We start from the raw sequence: 21,772 nt of genomic DNA on the forward strand, positions 1-21,772 counted from the left end.
AACTGCTGTTTAGAATAATATTTTTATCTTAAAATAAAAATTTTATTCTCACTTAAGTTAAGAAATTATAAAAATCAACTTAAAACAAATGTTGATTTAAAAAAATATTTAACAGGCCATAAAAATTCCTAATATAAGCGACAAGTTAATAGCTTTTTTTCGTCTTTAACATCAACAGGACATTAATAAAGGACAAACAAAAAGCTATAATTTATAGCAACTGAGGCGATATATCACATACAAACAATGTAAGTAGATATGCAATGTTAATATATAAGTAGTTTTATTTATAATTTGAAGGTAATGCATTAAAACTTAAAATACATAAGTCAAAGAAGAATTGTGGTTTAATGACATTTAATTTAATTTAAAGAACTTATTTTTTGACAGAATGAGCTACTGTAGGTATAAGACATAAAAACAGCTGAATGACATTAGTACTAGAAAAAAAAACCTTTTGTAATAATTATCACTTGAACAGCTTTGCGCAGATGAGCCAAAACATCATTTGGCAGCAGTTCAAAGGTAGTCATGTTAGCCAAATGAGCCAGGGTTCTAAACGGTTCGCTATCTTCCATGTAGGTTGGTTGGTAGGAAGGGTTTTGGTAGTACAAAACCTTTGAAACTAAAACCTTGTTGGCTCCATCCATTACCAACTGTGTCATGTACGACTTAGCGCAGTCTGCAACTTCATCCTTGTCCCACGAATCACGCCAAAGCACAGTTTTTTTACTGGAAACAGAAGGATTGAACCGTAAAGCTGATCTGGATGATAAACAATTTCCACTGCCTAGTAATGAGGAGCTGACAGATTCATCGTCTGAACTTGCTGCTGAATCTCCATTGTTAAGCTATGTTTAAATAAATTAAGACACTATACAATTTTATTAATATAAAAAACCTTTTTTTATACTTTTAGTTGGTAAAAGAAATGCGTACAGAATGCAAATAAAGAAAAAATATAAATGCAGGAAAAAGATGCAGTTTTATAGTAACGTTGAAGTAAAAACTAACTGATTTTATATTATCAAAAAACTACATTTTTAGATTTAACCTGTTATTATTATTTTTTTTTTTTAATTTGTTAAGATATGTCCTGTTCGTTAATTAAGTATCTAAATTGTTAAATTTATATTGAACCTAAGATAAAAACTTACAAAAAGATCTTAAAGTTTATACATAAAACAAGTCTAACCAGAGCAAGAAGCATTACTTTAAAAAGAAATATAATAAATCGATTATAAAGCACTTAACACCAAAAATTTTTATTAAGAGCGTCAAACATTTAATTTGGGAAAATTAGATTTACTAAAAATTATGTTTCACTTTATAAAAATTGTTAAAATGAAACTAATACTTTACGTTAAACATACAATAAAAGACGAAGATAATGATCTTGGTGAATTAAATCCAGCAGTTACTCTACCTCTCAATAGACTTGTGTTAGCCGCAAGACAGTTTAAGAAATACAAGACAAATTTACTATTAAGTCGTAACAAGTTTTTCACATTTGAGAGCGACTCTGTTCGATAATTTATTTTAGTATATGTCAATTAAATTTACGTAATAATGAACTTAGTTTAACACGGCAAAAAGTGTATTAATGAGAAAAGCATTATAACTTAATTTAACAAACAACTTTCAAAATTTATATGAGCTTGGAGATGGAAAACTTATTTAGATAGCTATGCATTTAACATTTTTTTTTAATTCCTCAATATGTAAACACTGTTTAACCTGTATAGTATAGAAATAAAATTCTAGTTTGCATAACTGTTATGTGTGTTCATTATAAAAGTATACATATACAAATTGTCAGTCAGAGAAAGTAAATAAAAACACATTTTGAATATTTAAGTGTAAATTTTAAACATTAAAGTTAACTACAAAAGCTAAAGTAATAAAAAAAATTATCGGCTTCGATCAATCTAGTAAAAAAACAATAACCTATAAAACAACAAATAAATATAAAAGTCAGGTAAAAATAGAAGCAAAATATTGAAAAAATCTATATCATATTTAAAACTTAAACTTAAAATTTATCATTGTCTGTAAATACTAGTTTACATATATATCAATCTTTACATACCTATTACACTTCTCTTATCCAGAACATTATCAAGTTCATTCTCACAAACATGAGTTATTACATCATCTTCATCTAAAACGCAATAAAATAATACTAAGTAAAGCGTTTTTGAATGTAATAATAGAAGTTAAGTGTTTTAAAACTTATGTTTATAATATAGACATTTAAAACTTAATACCAAAGTTTGTTGCAATTTTTTTTGGTAAAACTAGTTATTATAAAAACTAAACCATTTTTAATAAAATAAGAATGCACTTATTGCACTTAATCCAGAACGTCGCTTGTAGCTATTTTCATTAACTGAATAAAAATAGTTTTCTTGATACTTAGTTTATCAAGCTATATAATACATCACCACAAATTTGTATAACCTCATCCAATGGGATACTTGTAAAATATTTTTTTCACATCAAAGGAAGATAAGAATGTGTTTTCCTGATTAATATCCTAATCCGCTCAATTACTTCAAAGGAATCTTTGACAACAAAGCGTGAATAATGATTAAGTACTGGCTCAAGTAATAATTTATGAAACCTTGCTAGCTTATGTAGGGGAGACTTGGAAATTGACAAAATTGGTCTCAAAGGATCTTCCGTTTTATGCAATTTCAGTAAACCATAATCTTGGTCTTATTAAGTCTATAGATTTCATCTCATTAAACGTTTCTTGGCTTATTTCTTTCTTGGATACCAAGTCTTTTAGTATATCAACTATATCCTTTTCAATTTTTAAAGATTGTCAAAATCACTCGCTGGTCCCATTTTAAAAATGTGATTTATCAACTACTATTTAAAACATTTTACTCGAATACTCTGTTGTTTCAAGCACCACTATGCCTGAACCCTTATCAGGCTTTGCTAAGACGATTTTTTACTCTTTTTAATATTTTTAATGACTTCTGACATTTCATTCGTATCTAACATAAACATTTTCTCTGGTTTAGTATTGGCATACTTGTGAGACATTGCTGAAAGATTAGCTTTAAATTTCATTTCATTACCAACTTTTATTGGTTTAAATGCACTGGTCTGTTTCAAAAAACTTTCGAAACCCAAATATGTCAATTCTTTATTTACCTTTTTAGGAGGAATACAAAAGTTCAGTCCATAAGACAAAGCATTAATTTCCTTATCTTAAAAATTATATTTAGACAGATTTATAACATTTTGTTTTAAACAAAATCCATAGTTTAAATTAATTTTTTTTTTAATATTCGAATAAATATTAAAATAATTGTAGTATTAAAAGATTGCTAAATTTAAAATATGGATCTTGTCCAAAACAAATGTTACAAATCTGTCTAAATATAATTTTGAAGAAAAGGAAATTAAAGCTTTGTCTTATGTACTGAACTTTTGTATTTCAGAAAGCCTTCTTTTACAGGGCAGTATTTGCATTTTCTTTCTTTTTGCACCAAGAAAACAAAAATAAACTTGATAAGATCCTTATACCATCGGGTTTGTATGATTTGTTTTCATGAACTGCTTCATACTGAAAGAAAGAAGATTAATGAAATTCTAATAGGAAATGATTATCCATCAGAGCTAATAAAAAGAGTCATAAAATCACACGATGACAACCATTAGAAGCCTAAAATGTTTGGACCGGATAAATTTTCTGCTGTTTTTAAACTACCATATTTGGGTAACGTATCATATTTATTTGGGAAGAAAGTGCGACAACTAACACAGTCGACTTATAACTAGTGATGTACCGGACTCACTATCCGGGTCCGGCCGGATATTGCCATTTTTGTCTGATATCCGGATCCGGCTGGATTCTAATTTGAAAAAAAAGTCCGGATCCGGTTCCGGCCGGACTCTAATTTGAAAAAAAAAGTCTGGATCCGGGTCCGGCCGGATCCTAACAGAGATCCGGCCGGACCCGGATCTAGTTAGTAAAAAAGAGCATACTGAAAAGTATTTTTTTCAAAAACAAACCCTGTGTAAACTAATAAGAGTCATTTTCGTCAGTTAAAATTAAACACCTACCGTGATTGGCTCATTTTGTACACGTGACTAATTTACATTTGTTTACATTTAAACTATGAAATAAACATTTCATGAAATGCAACTCTTTATATATGTTGTAAAATTCAAAACTTTTGAATGAATACTTGCATTATTTATTGTTTAAAGTTGAACTCAGAGAATATTTAGAGTTAATAAGGTTGAATGTACGAGCCAATGAGAATCATATGACGAAATGTTTCAAACTAAATACTGATGCAACAAAACATCATAACATGACAGGTAGTTTATATGTAAGCAGTTAGTTAGTTTGGCGTGTAGCTTGAAGCAACAAAATATCTTGAACGTTTTTGTGAATGCTTATTGTAAATAGTGTTTTGTTTTTAAAGTGAATATTTCAACAGGTGTTTAATTGTTTAAATATTTAAGCCAGGTTTATAGTTTAATAGTTTATTAAAAATTTTACAGTTTCTTGTTTACTAAAAGTTTTATTTAACTTTTAGTTTTTTGTTTTAAGTCTTTTGATATAGATTTAAATAGCTTCCAGTTTTTAAAGTGTTACCGAAGTAATTAATAATTTTGTATATGCTAGTATCTCTTGTTGTGTTTTATATAAAAGATTCATCACTCAAAACTGTCGTGTCTGATTATAGAAAGTAGTCTCAGTTAGAATTTAGTATTTGTTAGATATTAGTTAAATAAGGTAGGATTTAATTATGATGGGTAGTACTAATAAGTTAAGTGTACCACAATCAGTCCACAACTTTACTACCAAATTGTCAACCTTTGCTAGCTGTTCTACTGATTATTAGATTAAAGTATTTTTTTCAGTTTTTAAAAACCTCATTCTAACTCAGGCTTGTTTATACTCACTCTAGCTAGTTTTATTGACTTAAACAGTGGCAAACCTGCTAGTTTAAAAATTTTTGGGAATTTTACAAAATCTTGGGCTGCCTCAGGCTAGTTTAGTTTTTTATAAAAACTCAGGCTAGTTTTCTTTTAGATTTTGAATGAGTTTGAGCTGATCCAGTTTTCAATACTTTGTAATTTTCTAGTGTATTTTGTTCAAGAACTTGATTTCAGATTTTTAATTGTAAATAACACCTAAATTTGTAAACCTTGTGGCTAGCTGTTCTACTTATTATTAGATTAAAGTTCTTTTTTTTCAGTTTTTAAAAACCTCATTCTGACTCAGCCTAGTTTGTTCTAGTGATGTACCGGACTCACTATTCGGGTCCGGCCGGATATTGCCATTTTGTCTGATATCCAGATCCGGTCGGATTCTAATTTGAAAAAAAAGTCCGGATCCGAAATTGTGGGTCCGGTGCATCACTACTTATAACCAAGTTAAGCCTAGAGTAATATTTGTTTCTAAACCAGTTCTTAGATTGAAACTTAAAGACCCAATATCCTACCTTGATAAAATTTGTATTGTTTACAAATTTAATTGCTTTTGCAAAAGAAGTTATATTGGACAAACATCTAGGCATCTAAACACGAGAGTGAATTAACATATACCGAAATGTGTTTAAACTTTATAAAAGAAAAGACTAATAACAAGACGAAAACTGGTATAATTGCGACAAAAAGATCTTTGATAGCAGAACATCTGATTAACAACGTTAATTGTGCAAAGAACTATTATTTATCATGATTTAAGGTTATTTACAATAGTACGAATTCCATTGATTTGGTTAGACTAGAAGCAATCTCAATATTTTTAAATAAACCAGAACTGTGTAAGCAGAACGAGTTTGACTATAAGGTTTCCTTATTTGTTTAAAAGCGTCTTAGATTAGTTTGTTTAAAAGTTTCCTTGTTTGTTTTATTTACTTAAAAGTGTCTTTGCTTGTGTTAAACATTTTGTTTCGTTTCGTAATTTAAAATGTTTGTTTTTTTGCGTTAATTACTATTTTACATTAATTGATTTTTGTTGAATGGTTTTTTACAGCAATCTGATTACTTAGGTAGTTTTATAAAATTTATTGTTATTAGCATGGTTGCCACTGATCAAGCTGAGAAAAATTTCCTGACTGTTTACAAAAATTTTCCTGACTTTTCTTAATCAAACTCTTAAATTAAATTTATTCTAAAATACATAACCTAACACTTTAAACTATATAAAGCTTTCAATCTAATTTTAATACAGGTTAAAAACAACAGTTTTTTGCTGAATTCCATCATCAAACTTCCAGTACATCACTTAAACCATCTGTGTATGATTGATTTTGTAATAAACAGCTCTATCAGCAAAATATTTGTATTATTTACTTATAAACACAGCTTGTCTAAAAAAAGACACAATTTTTTAGCATTTTCTAGCATAAATGTATCTAGATAAACAAACGACATATAAGGAACTTTACAATTAAAACCTTAAATCAATAAGGAACTTTCACAACTCAAACCTTAAAACAATAACGAACTTTTACAGTTAAAACATTTAAACAATTAAGAACTAAATCAAATACTGTTTTTTTAAATTTATGTACTAAAATTTATTTTCTCCGTTTTTTTATTAGCACTTCAACCTCTTCAACTAATGAAGATATGGTTTCTTTCATCTGGTCTGCATTCCGCTTCAGTATACACATTAACTTGTTACATAAAATACTAAACTAACTGCTTAGTTATAAAGAACTCAATTATTTACTTAAACAAAAAACACTTTGATTCTAAAATAATGCTAGATAAACTTTTGTTTATATATCACAGTTTCACTATGGAAGTGTCCTTGCTACATATCATCAATACTAAAAAGCTTACAAAATCTGCTTGTTCAAGTAGGGTACTTGTTCAATATTTTAATAGAAAATTTTTGCAGTTTTATAAAGGATATATTACTAATTTATACCAGATGAAGGCATTGGAAATAAAATTAAATATTTTTGTAAATTTCTAGGAAAATTTTGGAATTTTTTCCTGACTTTAAAGGACTTTTAATTAATTTTTACCATTTGAAGGCTTTGGAAAACAAGGAATTTTGTAAATTTAAACTGACAAAATTTGACTTTTTTTTAAATTTTATCAAATTTCCTGACTCTTCCTGACTTTTTTTCAAAACTCCCCATTTTTTCCTGACTTTTCCTGACTTTTGTCATTTTTAAAAAAATTTCCTGACTTTTCCTGACCGAGTGGCAACCCTGTATTAGTAAAAAAAGCTATTGTTTTTTTTTTCAATTCTAAATTTTTATATTTTTTAAATTCTTTCCGACAGAACTATGTAAATATTGCAAGAAAAATTTCCTAACAGTTTGAAATAACTATCTTAAAAAACGTAGGAGAAGATAGAATTCTAGTGAAATAGTCTTTTACGCCGTTTTAGTTTGCGCCTCCCATAATGAACCTATTGTTGCCTCCGACTTTGACCTGCTATATGTCAAAAAATATTTGAATTTTAAAAATATGTAAAAGGCAACTTGTAGCTTAGTTAAAACGCTATAAAATAAACCAAACTGTGAAAAAAGTGATTTACAACCCTATGCCCTTAAATTGCTTTTGACTTATGATGACATAATACGTGCAAATTTTGTCTGTAAAGTGGTACTTTTTTAAGTTTAAAAATAAAATTCACCTACAACATAAAGTAAACTAGTTCCAATTTTTTTTAGATTCATACTGCTTAATAATTTCGTCATATTTTGAAAAATTATTGAAAAAATCACACTTTAAACATTACAGTTTAAACAAATAACCCGTTTATTTGCATTTTTATATCGGCAATGTTTTTCAGAATTTTGTTCGCTCAAATGCTTCTAATTTCGAAGGTTTTTATGAAATCGTTTTTAGATTTCACTTATAACTGTTTACTACTATATTTTAACAGCTATTTTTCCGATGCATAACTTATTTTAAAAATATAACAAAACACATTTCATTTTTTTCTTAAATATATTTGAGTACTTTTGTAGTAAGTCTTATCAAAAATTGTATCTTATTAAATTAAGGCCATAGGGGGGTCCAACATTTTTTCACAAAAATTAACTTTGGCTTTTATATAAAAGCTTTAATTACAAACTACAAGCCAGTTTTTATAGAATTCAAAAAAATCATTTAACTTTTGAGATATTTAATTTTTTGTAAAAATTTTCCAATATAAACGTATGGATCACTAATTTTTCGGGGTCAATTTTCTTGGAAATTTTAAAACTCACTAAAAATTTATCTCCCCCTTATTCAAATTTTTAGGAAACTTTCCTTATAATAAAAGGAAAAAACTTTACTTTAGAATTTTAGTAATTAAAAAAAAATAAAAATTTTATCACAAAAATTAGAGAAAAAATGAGTTTTTTTTTCAAAAAAAATTTATTTTTACAACTTTTTTTTTAATTTCAAAACAACGTTTTTCTGTTATTGTATAAAGATTAGACTGTTAAAGTTTGAAGAAGATTGCTTGAAAAATGTAGGAGGAGATAGATTTTAAATGAAATAGTTTTTTTTGCTGTTTTAGGTTTCCCTTCCCATAGGAAGCCTATTATGCGGCCCGACTTTGATATTATCATATCTCAAAAGATAATTTGAATTTTTTTTATTGGTAAAAAGCATCTTGAAGCTTAGAAAAAAATTTATAAATTAAGATCAACTTGTAAAAACATGGTTTACCCCCCCCCCTATGGCCTTAAATGTTTTATTAGTACAGCAAAGTTTTACAGTATAAGCATTTAGTTAGTTCTTACATTCGATTATTACGTCATTTTATACTTAAAACTGTAAACTACAGTATAATTTTATTCCATTTCAATTCAGTTTAATTTAGTAAGATACAATTTTTTATAAGACTTATTACGAAAGTACTTAAACAAATTTAAGAAAAAAATTAATTGTGTTTTGTTATGTTTTTTAAATACTATACTTTACTGTTTATTAAATGTTCTTTACAAGACACAAAACTTAGCTACAAGATGTAAGCTTCTATCAATATACACGTAGTAGAACTATATTTTACGAAGTATTGAGTTGAAATTGGGGGTAGAATATAGATTTAGAAAGTTTTGTTTGCCAAATCCACCATGTTTTGCTGAGATCAACTTAATAATTAATAATAGACTGGCGGGAGTCCTAACCAATATTTAGAATCTGAAAGGCACCTTGCCGGATTGGTAAGCGAGCAGCAGTAGCAAATTTTAGGAACCAACGCTTCACAGCAAATGGGATAATAAATGACTGTATATAACTTATAACTGGTTCTTTTTACTCTTAAAGCTTAAAAATGTGTTAATAAAGTTGTTAAACTTCTGAATGAGATGGAGCAAAGTTTGGTAGCAAAACAAAAAAAAGTTTAAACAGATAAAAGAGAAAACTGAAAAGGGAAAGAATAGGGATCAATAAGTGCAGAAGCATCTCAAAATGTGTAAAAGTTGAGGTGGGCGTTGAAGAGCTGCATTCAATTTAAAAATATTATCCTAATCAAAAGGAAGTTATAGCTAGTACTGAGGTAATTGAGAGTCACACAAATCTGAAGTGTTATAAATTCCAGAATTTTTTTAAGTTAATGGTAATAAATACGGTAATACCCATATGCTCTTGTTGCAGAATATGTCTAATATAAGTCTAGAATAAGTTTAAATTACTTTATTACTATTTAAGTCAAACAATCAAAAACTATTAGATTTTTTAAGATAAAATTAGAATTTCAAAGTTTTTTATTATTTTTTTACAGAACCCAGTTGAAGTTTGTTGATTTGTTAACACACAGAAACATATGTTGGTACAATAAAGGAAGATTACTGTACAATTTATTTTTATTTATATTCCAGTGAAGTTACTTCACTAGGATCTTTTGTTAGCAAACGATTAAACCTATATTTATGAATAGTTATTTCAAAGTGCATTTTTTGTTTGAAGAAATTTTAATTGTCTTTTAAATTCTTCTAAATGAAGCCAAAACACACCCGAATCATAAAAGTCTATGCAAACTTTACAACAACAAAAATGTTCTGTACTCCCTTTCCCTACAATTTAGCAACATAATTTTATAATATTGACTTTGATCAACGATCATTTGCAAAACATAAGGTAACCTAGCTTGCCATGCGCATATTAGAATAACTATTTTTTTGAATTTTCGGTGCATTTATTTGATCCTATCTTGAATGCCTCTTATCTTGAGATATAGGCTAGCCACGCCTCATTACTAATTTTTCGCTTAACCTTGGTCGAATCAGTTGGATTGCATTTGTAATTTTTGCACGATTAATTTGAATTAGACAACGGATCATGCTCAATTATGTGAATTTAGAGAAGGCTATATACATAGCATCATTTGATTCATCTGGTGTTTGATGCTTACAACCTTGAATTGGACACTTACTTACAACCGCGTTACCTTTAAACACTGTTCAAGAATAATAACTTCTTGTTTAAGTGCATTCAGTGTATTTACAAACAGTAAAAGTGCTGAATTGTTGTCATGCACAGTACTATTTAATCTGTAAATACATTAATGTGAAAAAATAAAGGGTTGCCACTCTTTGAGTCAAAAATCTTCCCTGAGTGATCAGAAACTTCCCTGAGTCTTTTTCAAATCCTTTAAAAAAAATTCACTACCATTTTTACTACATTAGGCCAAATTAAAATAGCGTTATCAGCAACTTGCTTAGATTCTAACCATCTTGTTTCACAAAATGATAAAGGAAAGGTAATTGAAACGGTTTCAGATACATAATCATCTCCTCTGGCGGATGTATGGTCAAACAAGCAATGGAGATGTTTCAAACTTTTTTGATTTTCCAAGGTGTAGCTTCAACCCTAGACTTGATTGCACCATGAAGGATGTGCAAGCTGCAGGACCCAGTGTTTATGAGTTGAGGTAGACCTGTAGCCTCTCTATCAGTGTCAACTTTTTTTGCTAGAGCAATGTTCACATTTGGTCTATTCATTGAGATTTGGATCAAATCTTTTGGTTTTAAGTCTTGAATCTCGATCAATAGGTCTTTTTTTCAATTTATCGGCAGTACAATGCCCTAAAAATGTTGAAGTAAAATATTGGCAGTGTACTTTTTATTTCTTCATGTATCGTACTACAAGATCTAATTAAGTTTATTGCAAAACTTTATTAAAACACTCATCAAATGATTTTGAATAAAAAGATGAGCACAAAACTGTTTTTCCAAAACATCTTTAAAAAAGGCTATGCCAGAGTTTGTTATGTATGAGAACTTGGTTCTACTCATACAAAACTTTTTGGCAATTTCACTGTCAAGAAGCTTGGTAGTGAATAAGATGATATTATTTTTACAAGAGTTTCCTGACCAGTTTTCTTTAGTACACTTCAGAGTACAATAAATTTCAGCAGCTATCGAAGAAGCTGTAGCTGATAAACTTGTTGAACTATTAGCCCCAACATAGTATGAAGTGATTGCATTATTTTTTGTAAGAAGAAGATACTTTTGTAACTAGTTACAAATAAAAATTTAACTTCTAATGTAAAAGTAAGACAACACTCTACACTCATTTCTGATTTTTTTACTGAAAACAAGTAGTTGAAATCAAATAACAAATAACTTTATTTAAAAGAAAAGACTTATAGTACAACATAGTTTTATTAAACTACATAAGTAACTAAAAATAAAAACTTTATTAGAACTTTTCAATGCATAGCTAACCACAACTTTAATTTCTCTAAACTGTTTGTTTTTGTTTAACTTTAGTCATGATAAATATAAATTTTTAACTAAAAAAAAACTACAATGTTAATTCTAAGAATATTGAAGAACTAGCCGCAAGGCTACATAATTTCTAAAAAAGCACTTAAAAATAAAAAAAATAAAAAAAATTTTGAACAAAATATTGAAACTGGATTAACTAAATCTCATTCTAGATCTAGCTAAAAAATTTCCCTGAGATTTTTTTAAAAATATTAAATCTTCCCTGAAATTTTTAGAAAAAATCAAAACTGCCCTCAGTTTTCCTGAGTTTTAAAAAAATCAAAATTCCCTGAACTTCCTGAGATTATCTATAGTTTGAAAATTCCCTGAGTTCCACGAGTTCCCTGAGTGTGTGGCAACCCTGAGTAAGATACAATAAAATGATCAATAAAACTATGTTAAGTATTTGTCATAGTTTAAGTCACATTAAAAAGGTTAGTATAAAACTAGCATAAGTTTTTAAAAAAAGCCGGAATTTTTTGAAAAGCTTTGAAAAAGTTTAGACTATTGTGATTGAGCTTCAGTTTTTTTTTTAATTTCAAAATAGCCAAAGTTAACATGAGTGATTGGAAAATCTAAAGTTATAAAAAAACACATTAAGTATTTCTCACATTTAAGATAAATTTTAAGTCAAATTATCTTTTATTATAAACAATCAGTTTAAAAAACTTAATCAAAAAGTAAAATTCTATTTTATAAACAATTTTTTAAAATAAAGTTATCAAATATTGAAGGTTATTCTATCCTCGATTATGTATTAGGTTACTTAACTTGATGTTTGAAAAAACTTAACAAGTACTTACCAACTTCAATGTTGTGAGCATATGCCCAATTCAAACTATTGTTATCATTTTCATTTTTATCTGTATTTTTCACCATACTTAACATTTTATGCAAGTAAGCTGCTAATAATTGCTTACTAGGACCCAACAACGACAACATTATTCGATCACTTGTAAATTGTTGAGGGTACTCTATAAAAAATTATTATTACTGCATTGCATCTTTGTTAAAAGGACAGTTTTAATGTCAATATGAATATCAAAATGAAACTGAAATTAAACATAATAAAATACATTTAAACTTCTTTTTTAGGGTTCTTATTTTTATAAAAAATAACCACATACATTTTGCATTTTAATTGAAAAGAAAACTTTTCTATACACCTTTTTTAACTATTATTGTGTACAACCAAGGTATAAAGTAAGTAGTTAACATTTATGAAAGCTTGATAATAGATACGTCATAATGTGTTTGAACTTAAAATAAAAAGTAAATGTTTTACAAATAGAGTTTAAATTATAAAAGTAATAATAAAAGGCCCGCGATCAGCCTTGATCGGCTATGCGTAACTGTGCATAGAGAATAAAAATTGATGATAACAACAAATTAAAAAGCACAGTGATGCAACAAATAAAACAAACAGATAATAAATAAAAATAGAAATAAACAAATATAAATAAAATTTAGAAAAATAAAATTCATTCTGCTTCTCATTTCTTCATCTTCTTCGGTTTCTTAAAGTATTCTTTTTCCTTTTCTTTCAGTTTTTTGTTTACAGTAAATCTCCATTTGGCGCGATGATTTTTAGGTCGCGCCTGCATACGTCCTTAAAACGTAGTTTTGGACGACCTCGGTTGAGTTTGCCAATGAACAATACACCATACAACAGAGACTTTGGGATTCGCTCAGCATCCATTCTCTGAACATGACCGAGCCAGCGAAGCCTGCGCTGACCGAGGGTAAAGTACATGGTGGTAAGACTAGACGTCTCAACATTTCCCCGTTGGTGATCTTTTGTTGCCATACAATTCTAAGGATGCGACAAAAGCTCCGTAGGTGAAAAGTATAAATTTTCTTCTTCTGAACGCTAGACAACGTCCATATTTCACTACCGTAAAACAGAGTACTGCACACACAGGAACGATAAACGTTAGCCTTTGTGCTAATGCTCAACTTTTGTTTTTCAAAACTCTTGCAGTCAATCGAGCAAAAGTGCTGGAGGCCTTACCAATGCAACTATTCATTTATGTATCCAATTCTGCGTTTAACGCAGCATTTGAGCCAAGGTATAGAAAAGTTTTTTACATTTTCGATACCTTTGCAAAAGATTTTGATTGATGGTAAAATATATGTTCCTTGACTTGGAACTTTAGTCTTCTTAAGACTTATAGTAAGGCCGAAATCCGAGCATGCAGAAGAAAACTGACTCAGTAGTGTCTGCAGGTCTTGGGCGCAGTGAGCCACGAGGGCAGCATCATCAGCAAAAAGAAAATCACGTATTGTGACAATCTTCAGATTTTGCTTTGCTCTTAGACTTGCAAGATTGAAAAGTCGTCCATCAGTTCTAGTATGGACCTAAATACCAGCTGTTGATGAACCAAAAGCATATTTTTTGAGCAATGAAAAGAAGATTTCAAACAGAGTTAGAGCAACTACGCAGCCTTGCTTTAGCCCAGTTGGGCTTTAACCCACTTGGGGTTCTTATATAAGGTAAAGATCTTAGCATTATTCATGTTTTGTGGCACCATACCTTCCCTCCAACACTTGACTAAAATGTCATATAGATGAGGTAATAAGCATGACTTACAACTGCGGAGAAAGTAGGCTGGTATGCTGTCACTGTCTGGTGCTTTTCAAGGATCCATCATACCAACGGCTTTACTGAGTTCTTCTGTAGTCGGTTAGCAAGAAAACGAAATATTACGTAGTATAAACTTTTATTACATTCGTAGTAGCTTCTAAAAGTTATAAAAAATACAAAACATAAAGATAAATCTTAATCATAAAATAAAAAACAATTTACTCACTTTTTCTAATTATTATATTTGTATTTATAAACATATTTGTATTTTTACTTCAAACATGCACTAAGTAACTAAATTCTAAACTATCAAAATTTTAAAAATAAGCTGGATTAGTTTAGTTTACAATATAACTTGATTAAGTATAACTTTTTTTTAACCTGGATAGTTTGAATAGTTGTTGTAGGTATCAGAAGGTAAATGTTGTAAAGTTAAAACAGATAGAGAATACTCTATAGAGCTTTTCCACGGATTATAGTTAAGATTTTCACGGGCTTCTAGCTTTCTAAATAGTAAAACAATCCATATAAGTACAAAAAAGAAAAGTTTCAACTAAATGAACTTAAATAGTAATTTAGATTAAATTATAAATGTAAAAAACGGGTTTATTAATCGTGGCATATAAAAATAACATAATAACAAGTAGTTACAAAAGCAAAATACTTGTTAAACACAAGTATGATGATTAAATATTTTATTCTTAAATAGCTAGTTAGAACTGTTTTACTATTTGTAGCATGTATTACCTTTTTGGGAACAAACTACCTGAGAGCCTTATTGTATGTTTCTATTATCTTGCAAAGTCGTTTATAAGAATGAAACTGTTGTGAAACAATCCAGCCTTTTTCTCCATTTGTATCCTGGTAAAACTGTCCTAAAAATGTAGAAATACTTTTCAATCTCAAATCTATTAGATGTTCAGCTGCAAACAATATTTTCCAATGAGTTTCTTCGACTTCTTTCTTTAGATTAACCATAATTGAAGCTGATTTGTTTGTAATTGTCTCTCTATTGTTAAATTTAATAGTAACATCTAATTAAAACTTGACTTTATAAACAGTTATTAAAAAAAATCTTACGCAAACCAATGACATTTATATTAATATATCAAAATAAGACTTTTAATTCAGAAAAGTATAAAAAATAAATGAATATAAATCAACTCAATTAACTAACCTTTTCTCTCTCCAAAGATCTAAAATTCCATCCCAAGCTTTTATATGTAATTGTAGTTCTACATGTACTTTTCCAAGTTTAGGAGGAGAAAGATAATTTAAAGTACAAAATTCAGGTTCACTATCAGTCTTTGTGTCATTGTTACTGGATTTAGTTTGTGATAAAGAAGTTTTTCCGCTCGCATCTGTTAAAAGCCTAATATATTTACCTTCACTTGCAATTGCATGTTGAAGTTTGTTCAAAAAAACTTGCATCTGACGCTTTACTTTTCTAATATTCTTATGAAACACGACATCATTTTCTGCATTGTCAAAGTATGACACCTTTAAAAAATTGTTTTTTTTTCAATTTAATTAAATAAAACTTTTTTTTAACAATATATAATTTGTTGAGCTTATTAGGTTTTTTTTTTAATAAATGACTAGTAAAACTAAAGACTATGTCAACCTACCAAAAAGTTTACAACTTACTAATAATTGAAATACATAAAATTTTGAAAAGTATAAACCAAACTCTTTTTTTTGCTTAAGAACTGTTTTACCAAACTGGTATTTAGCCGTAACAAGATAAGAACAACTTATCTTTAAGATTAACTAAAATATTATAAAAAATATCCAGTGTTAGCAAAACAAAATTTGTTTTAATGAAAATTCAGATAAGTTATAAAAAATTAGAATTATGAATATTAAGGACTTTGGTCTAAAAACTGTTTAGAATTTTTTAAATTCTTAAACTATAAAGTCTTTTAAGCTACTATAAGGAATGTTTCCTGAAAATCTAATAACTCTCTCAAAAAAAGTTTTAAATAAAAAAGTATAATTTTTTTAACTTTAATTAACTTTCCAACAGAACTGACTATAAAAAATTTGTGATCCACACTTTTGTACTGGAAACTTTTTACAAAACGACTTTATTTCAAAACTTAATTAAAATTTTATATTATATAAAAACAACTTATAGGTTACACTTAAATTTCTCATGTAACGTCAATGTTAGTTTTTGTAAAAATATGCATTGACCTTCTTATAACCTCTAGTTCAAAAATTACTAGCAGGAAGTAAGTTAGCAAAAAAATAAATTAGCCTAAACTGGCCCAAGTGATAAACTTATTGAATTACTATCAAGTTATTTATACATATGATTATTAAAGCTTAACAACAAAGTTAATTAATATAACCCTAGATTAGTAACTAATAATTAATGATTTAAAATAAAGAATACACATGCTAATGTTTTCCGATTAATTTTCAACTGTCTTATTTCTTGGATTCTTTTGTGTTAAAACTTATGTTTGACCTAAATCTAAATTAACAAAATGGTGCAAAAAAGTTTTAAAACAATCTCAACTGTTATACTCACAATGCAATACAAAAGACTCACTTAATTATGCTAATGAAATAAAACAGTTAGAAATTAAATCGAATAACATTAGTATGTGTTCATTAAATAGCAAAATAAAGCCTACATAATACTTAAGAATACTGTTAAATAATATCTTAAAATCTCGTTATGCACAAGCTATATCAATAAAGGAAAGTATGAATAAGTTGTGATATAATTCTTAAAAAATGGGTTTATATCAAGAATTTAAGAATTATTAATAATTTAAGAATTATTAAAAATGTAATTTATAAAGTTAAAGTTGAAAGTAAGGGCCCAGATAAAATTTATATCGGAAGTACAGCAGGTAGTTTCAAGGATAGATATGCTAATCATAAACATACTTTTAAAAATATAAATAAAAAACAAAGCACGCGTTTTTCGGATTATGTCTGGAGCTTTTTTCACAGGTACGGTAAAAGGCCAAACATGGAGTGGAGTATTGTTTCAAAGATCAAACATGCATCCAACGGAGTAAGTAGAATTTGCCCAACTTGCAATACAGAAAGAGCAGTAATTGCAGCAGAAGATAAAGACCTACTTCTGAATAAGCGGCAAGATTTATCGAATATCTGTCCCCATAACCGACGATTCTACTTTAAATAACTCTGTCTATTTATGTACTAATTTATTTCACAAAACTCACATATACTTGCAAGTTTAATACTTCATGTTTTTAAGCTGTATAAATTATTGAACAATTTGTTAAAATTATTATGACGTAACATTTCTGCACAACTCAATTTAATTTTCATTTTTAAAACTTGCCTATTCTTAGAGCTTTTTGAGGTTAGTGCCTACTTTATTAAATTTGTTTTTTTTGTAGACAATTTTATAATTTTATACTTTTATCCCAAACTTTGTTTTTAAACCATAAAGTCCATTTATAGTTACTACCTAGATAAATACTATACATAATTATACATGCTTTTTTCTGCTTTTTTTCTAATGTGTGTTAACATTTTATAGACTCCGTAGATCTGTTCTTAAATTTATTTGAGAGCAGTGAAACGCCGTTAGTTGAAATAAAGTTTTAGCACAAGAACATCTGTGATATACATTCCGATAAGCTTAGCTTATCAGGATCTCCAGGATTTAACGCCTTATAACGTTACATCTTATATATATATATATATATATATTAAAGGTTTTATACAAAGTTCTGATCGATAGTGCTCGACAAATCAAATTGGAGCTTAATATTTATTTATTTAATTATATAAAAACTATAATTCAAACAGCTGTTTCACACATTGAAATGTAAAATTTCATGTGATCTTCAGTGAGTTGTAGTTTATTATAATAGTGAACAGAAATTTCGATTTTAGAATTTTTTATAGTAATTATGACGTAGTAATGGTACAGTTTATTGTACGATTAGTTGAATTTGAAATACGCTGTAAATGTTATTCTATGCTTTTTAGGAAAGTTTAAAAAGGTTATTTTGGAAAAATGTTTTAAGCTATTAGAAAAATTTTTTAGGCTGTTGGGAAAAATGTTATAAAATGCTATAAAATACTCGTGTTTGCCGCTTCGATTTTATTTTGTTTTAATATTTAGTTGGTTTTAATTTTGTTAAAAAAGTATTTTTGATAATGGATGCATATGTTTTGTCTTTCTCTTTTCTTGTTTAGTGTTACGTTCTTATCTGATTTTTCGATTTCTATTTTTTCTAAGTTACAAAGTTTGCAGCCGAATTTAGTATTGAATTTTAATTTTGTCCTATTTAATATTTCCCATTTAATTTTGCGCTGTACAAAATTATAAGTAACATTAAATTTAAAAAACATTATAATAAATTCCAAACTGAATTAAAAAACGATTTAAAGAAAATAGAATCATCAAATAAACTATTCGTGTTTGCTGACAAATCAAATAACCTATATAAAGTAGACAAATGTATTTACGAAAAAATATTAAACGAAAAAATATGTGCCGAATATAAAATATCAAACAAAAACACAATAAATAAAATAAATGATGAGACCTATAACCTAATAAAAACACACAACGTAGAAGGCAAGATACCAAAACTATAAAAAAAACAAGCATTTATTACAATCAAAGACCACAAAGAAAACTTCCCGAATAAAATTGAATACAGACTCATAAACCCAAGTAAATCACCTTTCACCAAATACTCAAAAAACTTAATAGATAAAATTAATTGTATAATACGAAAACAATCCAAATTAAACCAATGGAAAAATACAGACGAAGTTATCACCTGGTTCAAAAATTCTAAATTTAACAAAAACTACAGATTCTTAAAATTCGACATCACCAAATTTTACCCTAGTATAACCAAAAATAATTTAATTAAAGCATTAGAATTCGCTGAAAAATATTACCCAATAACAGACAAAGAAATTAATTTAATTATACACTCTTGTAAAGCAATTTTAACTCATAAAAGCCAAACCTGGGAAAAAACAAATTCAGACCAACTATTTAATGTAAGTATGGGATCATTTAACGGGGCAGAAATCTGCGATTTAATAGGGTTATTTTTACTAAATGAAATCAAAAAAAGTAAGATTTTTATAGATAATGAATTCGGATTATATAGAGATGACGGGCTAGGGATAATAAGAAGCAAATCACCGAGATCAGCCGAAAACACCGCTAAATATTTATTTAAATTATTCAAACAAAACGGCTTTAAAATAACAATAGAATCCGGATTATTCCAAACAGACTTCTTAGATGTATCCTTCAACATATCAAACTCAAGTTACCAACCATACAACAAACCAAACTCACCAATTTTATACGTAAACTACAACTCCAACCACCCCCGACAAATACTAAAACAACTACCCGAAACAATAAACAGAAGACTAATAAAACTATCTAATAACGAAGAATCCTTCAACAATGTAAAAAATGAATACCAAAAAGCATTAAATTCGGCCAATTATAAAAACACCTTAAAATACGATAAGACCACTTTACCAGAAAGAAATAAAAAACAAAGAAAAAGAGACATAATATATTTCAACCCACCATTCAGTCTAAATATAAGTTCAAAAATAGGCAAACAATTCTTAAACCTGATTACTACATCATTTGACGAAAACCACCCATTCCATAAAATATTCAACCGAAACACAATCAAAATATCTTACAGTTGCACAAATAATTTCAGAAGTAAAATAATAGCTCACAACAACAAAATATTAAACAAAAGCAATATAGACGATAAAAGCACCATAAAAGATAAACTTTGTAATTGCCGTAAAGAACCTTGCCCTTTAAATAACGAATGCCTAGTGTCAAATATAATTTATAAAGCAACAGTAACATCAAATAAAACAACAAAGCAGTATATAGGGTCGACAGGAAATACCTTTAAACAAAGATACAGAAACCACAAATCATCATTCAACAATATTAACAAAAGACACACAACAGAACTAGCGAATTACATATGGAACTTAAAAGATAACAATACAGACTACAAAATTAAATGGGAAATATTAAATAGGACAAAATTAAAATTCAATACTAAATTCGGCTGCAAACTTTGTAACTAAGAAAAAATAGAAATCGAAAAATCAGATAAGAACGTAACACTAAACAAGAAAAGAGAAAGACAAAACATATGCATCCATTATCAAAAATACTTTTTTAACAAAATTAAAACCAACTAAATATTAAAACAAAATAAAATCGAAGCGGCAAACACGAGTATTTTATAGCATTTTATAACATTTTTCCCAACAGCCTAAAAAATTTTTCTAATAGCTTAAAACATTTTTCCAAAATAACCTTTTTAAACTTTCCTAAAAAGCATAGAATAACATTTACAGCGTATTTCAAATTCAACTAATCGTACAATAAACTGTACCATTACTACGTCATAATTACTATAAAAAATTCTAAAATCGAAATTTCTGTTCACTATTATAATAAACTACAACTCACTGAAGATCACATGAAATTTTACATTTCAATGTGTGAAACAGCTGTTTGAATTATAGTTTTTATATAATTAAATAAATAAATATATATATATATATATATTATGCCTGCCTGATGAGCCCTAAAAAGGACGAAACCGGTCGTAGGTTGTCTTGGATGCTGTTGTTGTTGGTCGTGCGATGAAGTTCATTGTTTATTATATATTATCAAAAAATATTATTATGAATCTTATATAAAAGTTTTTACTGCATAAGTCTAGTCGTATATAGAACTCAAAATGTTGTTAATAATGACATAAAACTTTAATCATTGAACAGAAAATAAATCACGTTAAAGTAGACTACATAAGAATAAACAGAATATCTAAAACAAATTTGCCTAACAAAAACTAATATAATTAAAAACAATAAACGAACAGTCACCTCTAAATGTTTATTTATTTCAAAACTTGATTTATATCTTTCTTCTTTGTCCTTTAGCATCTCACATGTTGAAATTTGAGCAAATGGAATTGTGCCGGGAATAGAGTACCATGAGTTTCTTTTTGCTTCGCTGTTTTTTACAATAACATGACAAGTACCGACTTTCATTAAACTAAAGGTGTTGCCAATCTTTGTTGTTTTGCTTGTTGATAATTCATTTCTAATAAAACTTTCTTCAACTTTTGGAGAGACAAAATTGAAAGGCATGCTCTGGCCACTATCAGAAGAATAAAAGCTATCTGAGTCTGCACAACCTGAGTACTTTATATGTGTACGAGAGTTTGCTGTTGAAGTGAAAACAAATTTCTTTGTAAAAAAGCATAGCAACAAAACAAAACCATTCATCTCTTTTATTTATAAGTTGTTTGTTTAAAGCCAGTTATATTATTTTTTTGAGGTAGGGCTTCATAACAAAGGATAACACACGTGTAATAATTTCTCTTTACTTACATTATATACTTAAGCTTTATTTTTCATACAAACATATTAAGTAATAGATTTATTTAATTATTAGTAATTA

At 27.9% G+C, this 21,772-nt stretch overlaps 1 protein-coding gene across 4 annotated transcripts in view; it reads right to left on the minus strand.

Annotated features, from left to right (window-relative positions):
- Positions 1–21,772, minus strand: part of LOC145838011 (uncharacterized) — a 43,821-nt gene that overhangs the window by 15,231 nt on the left and 6,818 nt on the right. For 3 of the 4 annotated variants that reach the window (XM_082945527.1, XM_082945528.1, XM_082945529.1), the window contains exons 3-10: positions 21,193–21,536; positions 15,467–15,789; positions 15,056–15,298; positions 14,671–14,795; positions 12,509–12,679; positions 2,090–2,161; positions 1,374–1,522; positions 455–851 (exon numbers count right to left, since the gene is read on the minus strand). In XM_082945527.1, coding sequence (XP_082801653.1) covers positions 455–851; positions 1,374–1,522; positions 2,090–2,161; positions 12,509–12,679; positions 14,671–14,795; positions 15,056–15,298; positions 15,467–15,789; positions 21,193–21,536 — 1,824 coding nt within the window. Of the gene's footprint in view, positions 1–454; positions 852–1,373; positions 1,523–2,089; positions 2,162–12,508; positions 12,680–14,670; positions 14,796–15,055; positions 15,299–15,466; positions 15,790–21,192; positions 21,537–21,772 lie in introns of those variants that run through there. The other variant, XM_082945530.1, reaches the window with a different exon arrangement.

The sequence above is a fragment of the Thalia democratica genome, chromosome 6 (genome assembly GCF_965202585.1).
Source record: "Thalia democratica chromosome 6, ktThaDemo2.hap1.1, whole genome shotgun sequence".
In the NCBI taxonomy this organism is placed as follows: Eukaryota; Metazoa; Chordata; class Thaliacea; order Salpida; family Salpidae; genus Thalia; species Thalia democratica.